Source organism: Pocillopora damicornis, chromosome 2, assembly GCF_964200805.1.
Source record: "Pocillopora damicornis chromosome 2, jaPocDami1.2, whole genome shotgun sequence".
In the NCBI taxonomy this organism is placed as follows: Eukaryota; Metazoa; Cnidaria; class Anthozoa; order Scleractinia; family Pocilloporidae; genus Pocillopora; species Pocillopora damicornis.
In genome coordinates, this window is record NC_142671.1 from 35,074,800 (window position 1) to 35,091,024 (window position 16,225).

The 16,225-nt window shown below is 40.6% G+C and overlaps 2 protein-coding genes across 4 annotated transcripts; both read left to right on the forward strand.

Annotated features, from left to right (window-relative positions):
- The first annotated feature begins 1,729 nt into the window (after window positions 1–1,729).
- On the forward strand, window positions 1,730–8,754 carry LOC113686392 (proton-coupled folate transporter). Of its 2 annotated transcripts, none has more exons than XM_027204010.2 (7): window positions 1,730–1,839; window positions 3,551–3,801; window positions 3,980–4,295; window positions 4,689–5,231; window positions 6,153–6,236; window positions 6,985–7,144; window positions 7,589–8,754. In XM_027204010.2, the coding sequence occupies exons 2-7, from the start codon at window positions 3,568–3,570 to the stop codon at window positions 7,803–7,805; spliced, it is 1,554 nt and encodes a 517-aa protein (XP_027059811.2). In that variant the 5' UTR covers window positions 1,730–1,839; window positions 3,551–3,567; the 3' UTR covers window positions 7,806–8,754. The 2 variants fall into 2 exon arrangements, with proteins under 2 accessions (XP_027059811.2, XP_089052782.1); XM_089196656.1 differs by having other exon boundaries at window positions 1,740–1,839; window positions 3,548–3,801.
- Window positions 8,755–9,583: 829 nt separating this feature from the next.
- On the forward strand, window positions 9,584–14,871 carry LOC149051033 (proton-coupled folate transporter-like). 2 transcript variants are annotated; one of them, XM_089196657.1, is made up of 7 exons: window positions 9,584–9,704; window positions 11,042–11,278; window positions 11,710–12,025; window positions 12,267–12,812; window positions 13,164–13,247; window positions 13,552–13,711; window positions 14,285–14,871. In XM_089196657.1, exons 2-7 carry the CDS (start codon window positions 11,042–11,044, stop codon window positions 14,376–14,378), a joined length of 1,437 nt encoding a protein of 478 aa, XP_089052783.1. In that variant the 5' UTR covers window positions 9,584–9,704; the 3' UTR covers window positions 14,379–14,871. The 2 variants fall into 2 exon arrangements, with proteins under 2 accessions (XP_089052783.1, XP_089052784.1); XM_089196658.1 differs by lacking the exon at window positions 11,042–11,278 and having other exon boundaries at window positions 9,615–9,704.
- Window positions 14,872–16,225: the final 1,354 nt, after the last annotated feature.

Sequence of the window (16,225 nt, forward strand, 5' to 3'; positions counted from 1 at the left end):
CGCAGTTGAAAAGACACCCGTCGCGTTATTTACAACGCAATATAAGCTGGGATATTAGCTAATGTTTAAGTATCATTGTTTGGAATTACACAGCGTTTACTTCAAAGAAAGAATGCCCAAAACATAACGTCCTGACTTTGTTTTAACCTTTCTATACTATATAAGTATATGTACTGAAAACGTCATTTACATATTTAAACGCGTTCACTTCGACCACATGAGTCAAGCGTAACTGAGTTGTAAACTGAACTTATATGGAGAGTCAGGAATCTCAACGCGGTAATCAAACTAACGGTTAAACCTCGTCGATTTCTACGCCGAACGGCTAAATTTTCAGGTCGTCTTACGTCTAACGGTTAATCCCATTGAGACCCTCGTTTAAGTCTGAGCCACTAACCGAGGGTTGAAATGAGCTCTGAGAAGGGCTCAAAATATATTTATGCCCACGAACATAAAGTCAACTACTATAATTATCACTTTGGAGGGCTCTGAGAAATTAAAAACTGAGAAAGTGTCAAGAAAACAGTCTGAACAAGCAAGCAAGCGTACGTGGGGGCTAAAATACATTTTTTTAGTCCGCCAAAATCTCCACTTTAGCCCGCAAATGCACCACAATTTCCGTCAAAATAATATTTTTTTGCCTCAAGCTACGTGATTAGGGAAAGCCATGGCCTGCTTCGTATATAACAATCAGAAACTCAAAAGTAGCTCAAAATTTTAATTTTTTTGCTTGCTTATTTTGTTTTTGTTTGTTTCTTCATTTTTTTCTCCGTGCAAAATCAAGTTATTTGATTAAAATGTACTAACTTGTATTTCAAAGATAATCGGTCGATTTATTTTTTTCAAATTACAATCTGAAATTTCTATTTTCGAGAAGATTTTTTCGCTTTGCACGGAGAACTCGTCTGGCTTCGGCGCGACGATTTAAAATCACTTTTCTCCGGATTTATCTTCATCGTAAAAAGTGTTGTGGGAGACGGCTGACCGACAAAATTGCGGTCACCAGAAAATAACATGCATTGAACAGAAAGCATGCTTGAATTCAATAAATATCGACGGTATAACAAAAGCATTTCGAGATGTATTTGAAACTGGGTTGAAAATTCATACAAACCGTGAATATCATCATTCAAAGATGGCTACGATCACGATGAGAGCTCTTTGTTGGGATTGATGAAGTAATTATTGAATTTCAATAAATCAACTTATCACGTCGTTGTTTAGTAAGGGGAATAGGGAAATGAGATCAAGTTCAATGGAAATTTGGTATCATTATTTTTTTTTTACAGCAGAGGAAAGGACAAGAAACTTTCCTCTCTTTCTGCCGTGAATGCTGACTGAAGATCAGCATTTTCGTTGACGCACGTTAACCATTTAACCCCCAAGAGTAACCTCTTATTTCTTCTTACAAAATCATCCCCGAATCAAGCATTACGGGTTACGAGAAGAAAGGAAATGATCGCCAGTTAAAGAGGTTCTTGATTGTTAAACCAATTGTCCCTATTAGCACCTTTGGTAATGTATAGAGAACAGAATGGAGAATATGCATATGAAGGGTAAATAAAATAGAAGCAGACATAAAGATAAATAATCCTGGTGTGAATCCATCAATCAATATCTCAGGTCTGTCTGTTGAATGAACATCCTTAAATGCAAATTGATTTAAATACAGACCTAAGGTGACAATCTGACAACAATGGATCAGAGAAATAATTTGTGGGAATACATGACGTAACAATGCATAATAAAAACAAATCTTATTGACCTAGCGATAAATCCTTAACAGGAAAACAATTTGATTTAATCCAGCAAGAAGTAAGTTTCTAACGAAATTATCAGGTAAGTCAGAATGATCGGAAAGATATCTACTGCAGCATCCCCCATTCAGTTCTGAGAACATTTGCTGCTTTACCCTGAAGTTTTGGAATTACGGTAACCTATATCACCACCTACAATGACCCCAATGTTAGTGATACGTGCAAAATCTCGGTCACAGTAAAACAGAGCGACTGCAAATCAATTTTCTTTTTGCCGTTTTTTGTGATTACGAGACTTTTAGGTTTGGCATATACAGGGTGTAAGCGATCTGCAAATGTTTCAATCGCAAAGAGGGCTGTTAGAGAGCTCTTTCTTTTGAACTCGGGAGAAAATGCTCATGATTCAAATGACGTTATATTCAAATGTTTATAATTACTTTTGTATACAAATTTCATTTTTTAATAAGTCATGACCCACGAAATCCATGATTGTTAAAGATTTTGTAACAATTGAGGTTTTTGAAACATTTCCAGACCTAACTGCTTAGTGTTCTGTCACTCTATGAGATGCTAGCAACGCTGTCTTGCATAATCTCTCAGAGTCTTGCCTGAACATGTTCCTGCCATACATCATGCACCACTTCATGCTCATTATATCCATTGACTGACACGTACCTAATTGCCATAGAATTTTAATAGTAATGTCGAGTTTAGGGTAAACTGCAGTTTATCGTATCTCTAGTTAGTACTTGTTCTGTGATTGGCCAACTTAACGGATCGTATATCACCGTACGGTGGGCTAAATTTCAATTGCATAGTTGAAAATATTGTAATTTTTATCATTCACTATCAAAGTATTTAATTTGCGTGGATCGCAATCGTGGAGTTGCTAGCAACGCTGTCCTGCATAATCTCTCAGAGTCCTGCCTGAACATGTTCCTGCCATACATCACGCACCAGTTCATGCTCATTATATCCATTGACTGACACGTACCTAATTACCATAGAATTTTAATAGTAATGTCGAGTTTAGGGTAAACTGCAGTTTATCGTATCTCTAGTTAGTACTTGTTCTGTGATTGGCCAACTTAATGGATCGTATATCACCGTACAGTGGGCTAAATCTCAATTGTATAGTTGAAAATATTGTAATTTTGTCATTCACTGTCGAAGTATTTAATTTGCGTGGATCGGTAATAATAAAAAAAGCATTAACATTCTGTTGTGTGGCTGAAGCACCATGGCGATTTTTTCAATGCGATTTCAACGGCGATCGTAGCGTCTAAATACCCAGGAGCCAGGCTCTGTCTTAAGTAGACGGCAGTCAAAAGTGTTCACAAAGTGAATTTCCACTGAAAGGTTCCGTGAGGATTGAATGGCTTTGTTTTTCTTACGATTCAGAGGACGATGCTAACGATCTAGTATAAGCTCTATCGACGTAATTGCAGCTTGTTTTGGTTGCTGATAGCTCACAGTATGAGCTCGGTATTGACACAATTCTCTGAGAAGGCGGAACATGATTTTAACCTTTAGGAGGCAAAGCTTGGTGTGTGACTTCGACGAAATACCCCACTTCAAACAAATAGGATAATTATGTTTAACGATTGGGGTGGTTTCCTGAAAAATAGCACGCTCAGAAATGTTTTCAGGAGGGCACCGCAAAGATTCTTAAGATTCCGACCAAGGTGCTTGAGGTACTAGGACAAACTATAACTCGTGACCATATATATATATGTCACAGCACTATTTTATCAACACATGATTTATCTAGTGAATTATGTCTTCTTGAGGAGATTGACTTATTGTCAAGATGTTACGAAAAAAGCTTCCAACATGGAGACGCTACCTCACAGTTGAGCCCGTGATATTTTTCTACGCGTATGGTCTGATGATGAGCTTCCCGATTTTAGGACAGTATGTGTACAGCGTCATCAGCAAGTTAAAGGGTTTCCCCTACGAACAGTTGCTGTTACAAAAAGAGGGCCTAGGATGTCAAGTACACTTCGCTGGTGCAAACAATACTTTGGGGGATATAGAGAAAGAGGTAAGATGTCAAAAGACTGACTGCCAATTATAGGGTGTGATCATGAGAATACCAAATAGCATTATGGGAGGATAATATCCCCCTGTCATAATGGGATAGTCTAGACCATTACAAATAATGTAAAAATGGAGCGTCCCAAATCAACATTTGATTCTCTTTTAAAACTTCCATTCCTCAGGTACAAAGTTTGGCAACTAAAATCATCACAGGAAACACATTCTTCTCGACCATTCCTGCGCTCATCGTGGCACCATTTTGGGGTCCCTGGACTGACAAATCACGGCGGAGAAAACCCGCGCTCCTCGCTCCTGCCATTGGTGCATTTCTTGGCAATGTGGTCATGCTCATGGTCATGTACTTTGAATGGCCGCTGTACGTGATGTTTATCGGCTCGGCGCTTGCTGGACTCTCTGGTTTTCTACCGACCCTCTCCTTAGCAGTAATGGCGTATATTGCTGATACCACTGAAAAGAACGAAGTTGCTTTTCGGCTTGGTAAGGAAAATGTACATGAGTGATACTTGGCGGTTGAGGGGGGCGTAGCACATTTATTTTTTATAAACGACCTGAAGCGCATCTAGCATGGCAAACTCCTCATATGTCGAAGGGTTGTATTATGCGTAGTATGCAGATCCCCGCAGATCCCGGGGAAAATATGACGTCAAATTAAACAGAAGGGTTCCTTAGAGTTGTTGACTGGTGAATAGATCATTATAACATTTACCATAACTGATAGTAAACAGCTTCATATGGTTACCTATTTATAAACTTAAATCCAAAGCAAAATACAATCATACGAGTTAAGTTTGGTTTGGATTGTAGTCGCATGCACTCTTTAGAGCTACAATACATTCTATGGTATATTTAACATGTGCTCTTATTTTGCAGCCATCATGCAGATGCTTATCTTCATGATAGGTGTCGTGAGCCAGTTAACCAGTGGTTTTTGGATCCATAGATTCGGCTTTATCGTGCCAACGTGGTTCAGCCTGGGATGTTATTTAATATGTGGCCTCTGGGTTATCTTCCTAGTTCCGGAAAGCCACGAGAAAGCCACCCACGAGAAACACAATTTTTTCGATATCAAGAGCTTAAAGGTTCTTGTTAACATATTTAGAAAACAAAGGGAAGTCGGAAGGAAAAGTTTGCTTCTACTCGTTTTCGTTGTAGCCATTCTCACCCTAACGACAATGGGCCTTGAAGGTGTAACTAATCTTTTTGTCATGAGAAGCCCCCTCTGTTTTGGTCCTAAACTCGTTGGGTACTTTTTGGCATGTAGAATGTTCTTCGATGGATTGGGAGGAGCCGTTGGTGTCAAGTTGCTCGGAAAGTTTTTCAGCGAGTTAACTACATGTGGGATATCAGTTGTCAGTCAGATTGTTGAGATGGTGTTCCTAGCGTTCGCAACTCGCACCTGGTTGGTTTTTGCTGGTGAGTATAATGAGTGAAAGAGGAAAATCAGCGCGTTGGGCTCTGGATCGGAATATCTGGGTCCAAGGCCTGGCAGGTCACTGTGTTCTATTCCTGGGAAAAGCACTTTGCCCTCGCAGTGTCTCTTTCCACCGAGGGATAAATGGTGCGAATTTCTGGGTAGTAGTCTTGCGATGAATACGCATCTTAGCTAGAGATAATAAGCATACTCCTGGTCATTTCATGCCGCTGAAACTGAGATGAGCTCCGGAGGGGCTCGTGAACTTTTCGATAGGTTATACCTGGAAAAAGCTGAGAGTTCGTCGAAAATTGTCGCTCTTCAAAGCTCAATGGCTCTTTAATATACGTGGGGATTACGTCCTTTGCTAAAAATCAACCCTTTAATTCCCATGAGTGACTGAGAAAGAATTTCTCCTTACAATATTAATACACACAAGTACACAAGTGATGAGAACAAAGAGGAAAACTCAATCAGGGAACTACAGGTTGATCCAATACCAAATTCTCCAAATTGACATCATAAGTATTTTATGGCAAACAGTAAGGATAATTACTAATGAGATATTGAGAGTGAAACGGTTGTCCTCAAGCAGGTTTGCGTCACATATTCCTTGAATGTTACCTTTTTTCACGGGCATTTTCTACCGATCCCAATGCTTTATGAATACTTTCTTGTTAAAATTCACCAATCCTAAGCAAGGTTTGGAATGAGAATTGGATGTACTGACGTTTATAGTAACCATGAGGCCTATTGCTGCCAGGGAGAGGGCGTCTAGTGACGCTGTTCCTTTCCTGTTTCAAATTCTCTCTCTTTCTATCAGAGTTGAAACGAAAGACACATTACTGGCCTTCTCCAGAGTAAGTGTCACACCATCACTACGAATAGGTATTTGAAGTTATTAAACTCCTCTTTCCTTTCAGCACCAATACTGGGCTGTTTTAAAGCATCTGCCTACCCCATTATTACGAGTATTTTGTCACGGATAGTTGGTGATGATGAGCAAGGTATGTACGGCTGTAAATCAACAAAGACAACTTTAAGAGAGACGAACCAGCCAGGGTTCACTGCTAGTGCGATAATGACAAAAACCAGAGCGATGTGATCAACCACAGAAAGAGATAAATATGGACAGACGGACAAACGGATAGACAGTTAGACAGACAGATGGATAGACAGACAGATGGATAGATAGACAGACAAACATACAGAGAGACAGATAGATAGACAGACAGAAGGACAAACAGACAGATAGATAAACAGACAGATGGACAGGTAGACAGACAAACAGACAGATAGACAGATTAAAAGGTGGACAGTGAGACAGCTGATAGATAGACAGACATACAGTCAGACAGATAGACTGAGAGACGGAAGGAGAGTCGGACAAGCGGATAGACGGACAGAAAGACAGATAGACAGACAGACGAACGGAGAGATAGACAGACAGGCGAAAAAGGAAAGAAAGACAGAAAGACAGACAGAAAGACAGACAGACGGACAGGCAGAGTGACAGACAGGAATAGACAAACAATAGACCAATTAACAGGAAAGAAAGACGAATGGAAAGACAAAGTAGAATTTAGTTTACAATAGTGCTCAGAAAGTCAAACAACTGCAAGCAAAAATGTCAACGAAACTTAGTTTAAGACCAGAGATTTGGTCAACCGTTCCTTGTGAATCCACTTTTCACTGATCAATCCATTTTTACCTGATAAAACATCTAAAACCTTACAGCTTATTTCTTTGTCATAGCTTCCTTGTTTTGTACCATTGGCATCATTAATATCTTCTCCCTAAACCTGGGCATGATGTTCTTCAACAGCGTATACGAACGCACTCTCCACCTCACATTCGGAGGTTTCGTGTTCCTTCTATGCGCCGCCATAAAGTTAATTCCTTTCTGTGTCTTCAGGTAGGTAAACGTTTCTTCCTAGTCGCAAGAGATTTCGTTTAGTAATTTGAAGCTAGTGAATAGTACAGTAGATGATAAGTCATTTGAGGTTACGAAAAAAGATAGAATCCAATGTCTCAAAAATCTTTTAAAAAGCTATCAGCAATTGTCCGGGCATGTTATCATCCATTCATTCTTTATCAGAACTGTGCAGCTTAACTCTTGCGCATGAACCGATTGGCTCATATCGCTCGAACATGACTAGTTTCCTCAGTATGAAGTGAACAAGGGTTTTTGTCATTTTACCCTACATAATATTTGTCATGTTTTCCCGTGAGTTCCTTGTTGTGGGCTCGGGCAGAAACCAAACCACTTAATCCGGAATCCATCGTATTAACCAGTGAATCAATGCATGTGCCTCGTTATTAAAGAAAAAAATTCATTGTTTACCGACTTGTTTTTCAGCTGCGTACAGGTGCCACCGACCGGAGAGCATCAGGAAAAAGGAGAAGAATTGGAACTGAAGGATGATGACGAAAATCGCAATAAACAGGACGAGAAATTGCTCAAGGAAAAGGAAAAAGACGAAAACCAAGAAACCAAACATGAAAATGGTACGTCGAGGGAAGCCGTCGCGATTGACCCTGATGAGATAGAGCTAATGAAGCCAACAGATGATTAGGAATATCGATAGGACATTTATAGGAAGCCAAAAAAAACGCAAGCTAGGCTAACACATCGACAGACGGGCAGGCGGACAGACAGACAGACTGACAGACAGACAGTTAACAGAACGATGACACGAAATAGATCATGCTTTGTAGGTTTTACATTGTGTAATAAAATCCAGGGGCTTATAACATTCGATAGAGCTTCGGTGGCATCATCGATAACAATTTTCAGGTTTTTTATCGCTATATTAATATTTTTTTCGATAAGTAGGTTAGGATATGGCAGCCATAAGCTGATGTGATTCAGGAATTAAGGCCCTTAAGACATAGTATGAGGACAAACAACTGAATCTTGTAGCGGGGAATAATTTGGGCGACGTAACACGTTCGAAGAATAGTTTTAAGAAGCATTTATTGACAAAGCCTTCTAGTTAGAATGATACGCACGCACGGCACAGACACAAAAGCATTGTACTCAGCGTTTATTGGACACGGCACACTTAGCCAAGTAAACTTTTTATGCAATGTAAATATCAGAAGAAGACGAACACATTCTCCAAGGGACTGGTCATTACTTCGCGCCTTACGGAGGGGAGGGAGAGGAAGGCGAAGGATTTTGGTTTCGTCAAGATAAAATTTACCTGTTCCTCCCGTAAGTTTCTGTAATATTCATTTGACAACTCCCCTCGCCCCTCATTTGCATTTTATTAGCAGTCCATTTTTCACATTCGCTCTTTATATTCTGTTTGCGACTGCTGATCACCTCCTAGATCCCCCTGAAAACCTTCCCCCCCCAAAAAAAAGAACTTCAACCCCCTCTCTCCTCCCCCTTCCAGGCGATGAAGATCGAGGCATTTCAAATCGACAGCTTTATAGGACAAAGTCCTTGTTATTTACATTTTGTGAAAAAAAAATTTTGTCAGCTTTTTATCCTTTTTAAGTAATAAAAATATAGCTCTATTTTCTGATTCACGATGCATGACTTCGAGGGGTTGTCTACTCCTGCCCTCGTAATCATTATGCGAAAAAAATTCCGCGACGGCAAATCACTTTGGGCTGAGGGCCACAAGAACAACCATTATAAGGAGCCTTTAATATCTGGTGATCAACTTCGCACAGGGCCAATTCTCACGCGATGTGAACTAAGATTTTTTTCGATCGCTCGTGTAAACAAATGGCGAAAAATTACTTGGCCTTGGGACCAGTCAAAATTTATGACCGGAGGGGGGGGAGGGGGCAGGGAGAACAGGGGGGGGGGCAGTCGTCACCGACAGAGTTTAAGGGGGGAAACTATAGAAAATTGACTGCTTAAGAGGAGGCAGGCATAATTTAACAAAATGCAAACCCTTTTTTTTTTTGGATTGTCAAGCCCTGATTTGATATTCTGATTGAGGTTGAGCATCGTACATTTACGTGGGAAGACTGACTTCAACTGTTGTTGCTGTCTTTTCTTTGTTTGTGCCATTGCTTGACCACATGTTCGTAAAAGCAAAGGCATAAAATAAACTTAGTTCAACTTCCTAGCATTTTTCCCTTCTTGTCACGCAACGCATATCTCGCCTAAGGAGGAAGGGTTTGTTGGGTGACCAGGCCAACATCGACTGCGAAGGAGACTAGTAAATCCACTCTCAATTGTTAATCTAAAGAAGGAGCGTAAAATTTAGCGAGCTTAATTAAAAAACCATCGTTCGGAAACAGCTAAGTTAGGTGTCGGACTGCTTGAAGTCTTCCAAAGGACAACGGTTTAACATTCTTCCTCACTAGGAGAGGGAGGGGTCTCAGTAATGATTCTTGACGTCACGAAGCTGGCACTGTGCGTCATAACCCGCGAGTGAGTGTCCGTCACTGAGTGGAGTGCAGCGGCTGCAGTTGACAGGAAAAACTTCATTATTCAGTTGTGCTCGGGCAAGGTAACCCACTTGCTATTTTTTAGCCAATTTTCCTTTTCGTGAACAAACGGTGCAAAGCGCGACGCTGGATATCTGATATGACCGGAGAGATATTCACTGAGCCAGATCGAGTAAGACAAAGATCAGCGTTTCCGAGATGTTTGCCATTCACTTTCAATGCATCTTCAATATTTTGTTTTGCACTGTAAAAGCGATGAGATGCTGCTCAGGTGATAGCTATATAGATGGTTTACAGCAAAACAAGCTAATTCTGTATGCTACAAATACCATATACATGTCACGCTGGATTAGAATGGCTTGTTGAGATGTCAAACAGAGTCATTTTTTAACCGGGGTCACACAGGCAAAATTAAACACTTAATCACCCAAAGGGAACAATAAATGCAACTGATTTCAGTTCCCCCAGTGCTTAGAATTTAAGCAAGCCAAATTATTGACAAAGAATCTAGATGGAGTGAAGTTTATATGAAATAATTCATATCAAATTAATCCTTTAATCTAGATGGAGTTTATTTTTGTGACCTGTTATTGGAAATGTTAGGTTTTTGTATAGTTGTTGTTGCTCTTAACAAATTCAAAATTCTTTTCCTCGTGGAAAAATCAAGTTGAACGGAAAAATGTCGAGATAAACTTATTGGACGTTAGAACCTTTGCAAGTGGCGAAAATTTTCCACTCAAAGACACGCTTGTACTTAAGTAATGTCGCAGCCATATGCCCAGACGCGTGCCTGTAGGACCTTAGGTGCCGTCACTAGAAGTAACAACAATAATCTGAATCATACGTACCAGTTTAGGAGTTGTAATATGCAGTGCTCCTGATAACTGGCGATTTAAGTGGAGTATATTAGGAAAATTTTTGTTCATTTTTTCACAAGCGTAACACAAAGAAAAAACCAGAGTGTTCCAAGAGATTCGTAATTCGTGATTCGTATGTCAAGCTCGATCTTTAGGATTAACTAAAAATTGTTTTTCGTTTGTCACACGAGCGAGGGTCAATGACAAAGTCAAGGACGTAACTGTTGTTTTCGGAAGGATGTTTGCTTACATGTGTTTCGATAGAGAAAGGGTTTTCAACCGATAAAAAGTGTAAACATTATAGGCAGCAATACAAGTGAACACAGAAATGAATTTCCCAGTTTGTTTCTCAGTTCAGAGCCTCGATCCCCTTAAAAGGAATAAGACTTCATCCTGCCAAAGTCAAAAGTTTTCCCACCACATGAGTCCTTTACACTACTGTATGGGCTTTTAGACCTGTTTTGCGACCAACAGGTTGCGGTCACACACGTGAAAACACTATTGGTGGAGCTTTCAATTCCTCTTCTGATTCTCTCTATCAGATGTTCTCAACCATTGTCATCCAGTTTCTAAAGAAATATTTTACGGTGGAACTCGTAATATTTTTCTACTTCTACGGGTTTCTTATGAACCTGCCAGTCCTGACAATTTACGTGTACGAGCGAATCAGTGATGAGAAAGGATTTCCGTACAAGAACCTCAGCCAAAGCGATGACGGAAGCGGCTGCGGAGGAGAAGGCCTGGAGCAAAATTCAACATTAGGGGAACTGGAAAATGAGGTCACTCATTTATTCACGTTGTTGTTGTCATGGATACTGTCCTTCGATGTAGTGACGTGTTGTCGTTGTAGTATGACTAGTATGACCTAATAGAACTGATTTTCTCGCTGTTTTATGATTTAGTAACTGAGTCTATCTAAGGCAGTACGTTAAGTATGATTAGTTCCGTCTTTCTCGAAAATTACTCTCCCAGGAATTCATTTTTCTTTTAATTCATCTCGGTTTTTGGCATCACTGTGTCATGCTGATTCTCACCTTATTCTCTAATTCCTCTTAAAGATTGGCTAAGTGGCTTGGATTAGCATTCCACTGAGATGGAGCGGCCTTGTTCAATGTCTTTTGACGCTGAAGAAACCAGATACTTTCCGATATATGAATGTGTGCCACCAGTCTCGTAAAACAAAGGCTCCTCATCCCTTGTTTCATTTCAGGTGCAAACTCTGGCTTCCCAGCTTGGCATGACTTACAATCTTGTCCTAACCCTGCTCTCCCTTGTTGTGGCGCCGCTCTGGGGACCGTGGACTGATAATGGCGGCAGAAGAAAACCTGCCTTACTTGTTGCCATATTGGGGGCGTGTCTGGAGATGGTCATTACCCTGTTGGTAATGTATTTTGACTGGTCAGTGTACGTTTTGATTGTGGGCGCGGCTTTGAACGGCTTGTCGGGATTTGCGACAGTTTTGTTCGTCGGAGCAACGGCATACATAGCTGACGTTTCCAGCAAAGAAGAAAGAGCTTTTCGAATTGGTGAGTATAATGAGAAATTGACCGTTGACATATCGTTAGAGAGGTTTTAGATTGTGTAACGTAAAAACCAAACCAAAGGAATTTCAATTGCAAATCAAATGAAAGGATTATTTAATGGAGCACAGGAGAACTCAAAGCGGACATACGCTTATTAACAACCGAGAACTACTTACCAGGTGAGCTCAATGTGTCATTACGTTGTGCAAGATAATTGTTTCGTTTTTCTTTCCTAACGTTCCAGCGGTGATGTACATGCACGTATTCCTCGCTGGAGTCATCAGTCAACTGACCAGCGGTCTTTGGATTCAAAATGTGGGATTCATTCCTTCTGCTTGGTTCATGTTGGCTTGCTACGTTCTCTCTGGAGTTTGGGCTCTATTCTGCGTGCGGGAAATTCCCCGAGGAAACAGCAACGAAAAAATGGTTGGATTTTTCAACATTGATAATATAAAATGTTTTATCAATGTCTTCCGAAAGCAGAGAAAGGCTGGACGAAATAATTTTCTCTTGCTGATGGTTTGCGAAGGCGTGATTTTCTTATCGACCTTGGGCATTGCTGGCGTAAAAGGGTTGTTTATTCTGAGAAGTCCTCTTTGTTGGGGCCCACACCTGGTTGGGTATTATTTTGCATTTGAAGGGTTCGTTCATGGTATTGGAAGCGTGGTTGGCATTCACTGCTTCGGACGCTGCTTGAAAGAATTGAGTGTCGTCCGCATTAGTTTGGTTTCCGTGATTCTGGCTTTGGTTATGTTGGCGTTCTCCGATCGCACTTGGATGGTGTTTGTTGGTAAGTATTAAAGTAACGAGAAGGAAGAGGAGGATCAGATGATCTACCCTGGACCTCCCGTCTCACGACCGAGGCCCGACATCCTTACACCATCGGTAAATAAGGAACCAGTCTTGGGAGAATCTTTTGGGGGCGTCATGTGGTTTCAGGGGAAATGGAGGGGGAGCAGTCGTCCCTGACAGAGTTTAAAGGGGGACTATAGAAAATTTATTGCCAACGACAGGAGATCCCTAGAATACTACAAAGCCTTATGGGGGTTCCGGGTTAATTTTATTGTATCAAAACCAAATATTCCCCCCTCTGACCCTCCCTCTAAGTACTAAAAAGACTGCTTCTCTTTGTTACTTCCAGCGGTCGTGGTCGGTGTCTTCTACGGAGTAGCTGATCCAGTTTTGGTGGGAGCAATGTCGAGAATAGTGTCAGATGAAGAGCAAGGTACAGCCAACAATTAAGAAATCAAAATATATTTAAACCTTTACCAGGAGTATTAGGCAGAGTCAAAACCTGAGGCTTTTCATGCAGGATTTGAACCTCAGACATTCCGTTTTCGCAGTTAATTATTTACATTATCTCTTTGGTAATGCTCCAATGAAATATGCATGCATAATCTATCGCAGATGTATGGGCATGTGATCATTCTGTTCGAATGGCCCTTAGCCAGAATTGCCTCGATACGCAAAGTCTAATGACCAAGTTTTTCGATACTTACCAGTTTTTTCCTGTTCTGTTCATGTTCCAGGTGCTATGTTTTCTGCTTATGAGATGGTCATTGCATTGATGCAGCTAATAGGCGCCGTGCTCTTCAACACAGTTTACCAGGCAACGCTTTCTCTTTCGTTTCAAGGGCTGGTCTTCCTTTTGTGTGCAGTGTTGGTCCTTATTCCCTTTGTTCTCGTGAGGTAAGTGTGGTTGCTGACTATCTCAACGCTACGTAATGCCACGTGGTCCTTCTAAGTTCACGGTTCAACTTAACTCAGGGTCCAGTCTACATCTATCCCCCGGGAGGTAGGAGGGGGAATGAGGGAGAAGAAGGGGTAGGGGGGTCGAAGGATCTTGGTTGTGCCACACTAAAGTTTACCTGAGTATTCTGATAATTCCTCCTAGTTAGCAGTCAGTTTCCTATAGCTACTCCTTGAAACTTTAGTAGAGACGACTGATTTCACCTCCGTTACTCCTGAAAACCACGTGATCATCCCAATTTGTATCTGAGAACGCCCTCAAACGGATGCTTTCTGTGAGTTCACTCAAACGTTCATTTACCACACAAACAAAACGTAATTAGATAATGGCGTTAGCCATAACTGTTCCGTTTATACTTGACGTTATCTTAGCTCGTGGACGGTTTTAAAAACACGCTCAAACTTTCTGTCCCTTTCCAAACGCAAACTCACATGGGCGCTGTGACAGGAGGGTAACATTTCGACTTTGTGAAAGAACTCGACGCTTACTGTTTTTTCTTTTTACAATATTAGTTTCATAGAACTGCCACCTATCGAGGAAGACGACAAGGTGAAAGAAGATGACGAGTTAGAGATGAAACAGGTCCAACATGCATCCGGGGAGTAGTACAAATAATTGCCTTAAGAGCCGTAAGGGGGTAAATTGTTATCGTGACGCAACCAAAAATCCTCCTAACCCTCCCAGGCAATAAGTGGATATGCATAAATTAAGATAATAAAAATGAGTTATTTAGGCTTAGTAGTTTGATGGAAAAAATTTATCATGCGCAACGCGTTTGAGCACCAGGCGTTCCTTTGAACATTATAATATCTATGATCAATAAAGTGATTAGATAAATTATACTGCAAATGTATAATGTCAACTGTAAATAAATATATATTTACTTATCAGCTGTCGCGCTTCTGTTTGCCACTCGTTTATCGCTTAAACCCGTAAGAGTGACTAACATCTAATTTCAGGAGAAGATGACTATAATAAAGAAAGTGATCACTAAATAACAAACGGCTCATGATCGTAAAAAAAGTTTTCTCTGTCAGCACCTTAGCTAATGTATAGGGGAATTGCATGGAGAAAATTAAAAACATCATTGGTTAAGTGGCGTTTGGTGGTTTTTCGTTTCGTCATTTGAGTATTACTTAGTCCATCACTTTAATGTTAAGAAAAATCGGTGAAATTCGTATACGCAGAGTTTCGATCAAGTTTTCATCCTGCTTTCAGTTTTTTCGATGTGTTCCGAAAAAATGCACCCAACGATTACTAGAATTGGCTTTCAGTTAAACTCAGGGCTTGTTCACACGTGTCCGTTTTTGATTGATAGCGTCACGAACGGTGTTCGACTCAATCTGCCCTGCGCGCGAGATAAGACGAAATTAGCATAGCGGATATTGCTTTTGTTTCACTGTCACTTGGGCTTCATGCAAGCATTATGGCATGTTTTCAGTTGAATTTTTGCGATGTTCAATGTTTAAGGCGATTATATTGATGCAAGGGGCGACGCAACATAATAGGGCTTATTTCCTTGCCAGTTCCGGGTTAGTGTGAGGACATTAAACAATAAAATCGTAGAAGTCGAAAAGCACGGCCTAGCCGATCAGGATGCACGGGTGAGCGGTGGGGCAACCTTGTAAACCAAATAGTCATTTCAGAAGAGTGGATGGAGGATTTTGCAATGAGTCGGGCTATATCTACAATTTAGTGGACGATACGATTGAATACGCCAACTTTATCAATGATGATACTTTTTTTTATCGAATTCATTGCCGGTTACGCTTTCCCATGGACGGGAAAAAGCGATTTAAAAGCACAACGTGTAGACGCTTAGTTTATCGTTTTCCATTAAAAACATGAACAACGGTTACGTCTGGAAGGGGCCAACCTTCTCTTCTGACGGCACTAACAGTGTCGATTTCACATCTGGATTTGGGTATGTTGCAAGTCCCAAAAAAACTAGAGAATATTAGTTAGTGAAAGCATTGCGTAATTTATCGAAAGAAGCCGCATTTCCATAAATGGTTCTGAAAAAAAGCTGAACATGTGAGGCATGCCGTTTGTTCGTTTGACAGGTAGATACACCAATGAGAGCTGTAACTGAGGCTTTGATGATAGAGACGTTTTAAAAAGACATAAATAACACATTGACTTAGTTTACTATGCCTCTTGGAGCTTTTAAATTTTGATTTATCATTGAAAGGGAATGAACCTGCCTGAATTATGAAAAACGAAAAAGAGAGTGTGCAAGAATATCAGGAAAGTGAAACTGATCAAAGACCAGCGCAAACCAAACGTTTTCCGGCTTTTGGCCACGTTGAAAATTTCACAACAAAACATGCGAAACACTCGGTGAATAACACATACTATCATTTGTCAACAGCTTATCTTCGTCTTATATAATATACTAACTACATAATGATTTTGCTAGTGTTTGGAATGCACTTACCCGGTTTTCAACCAAT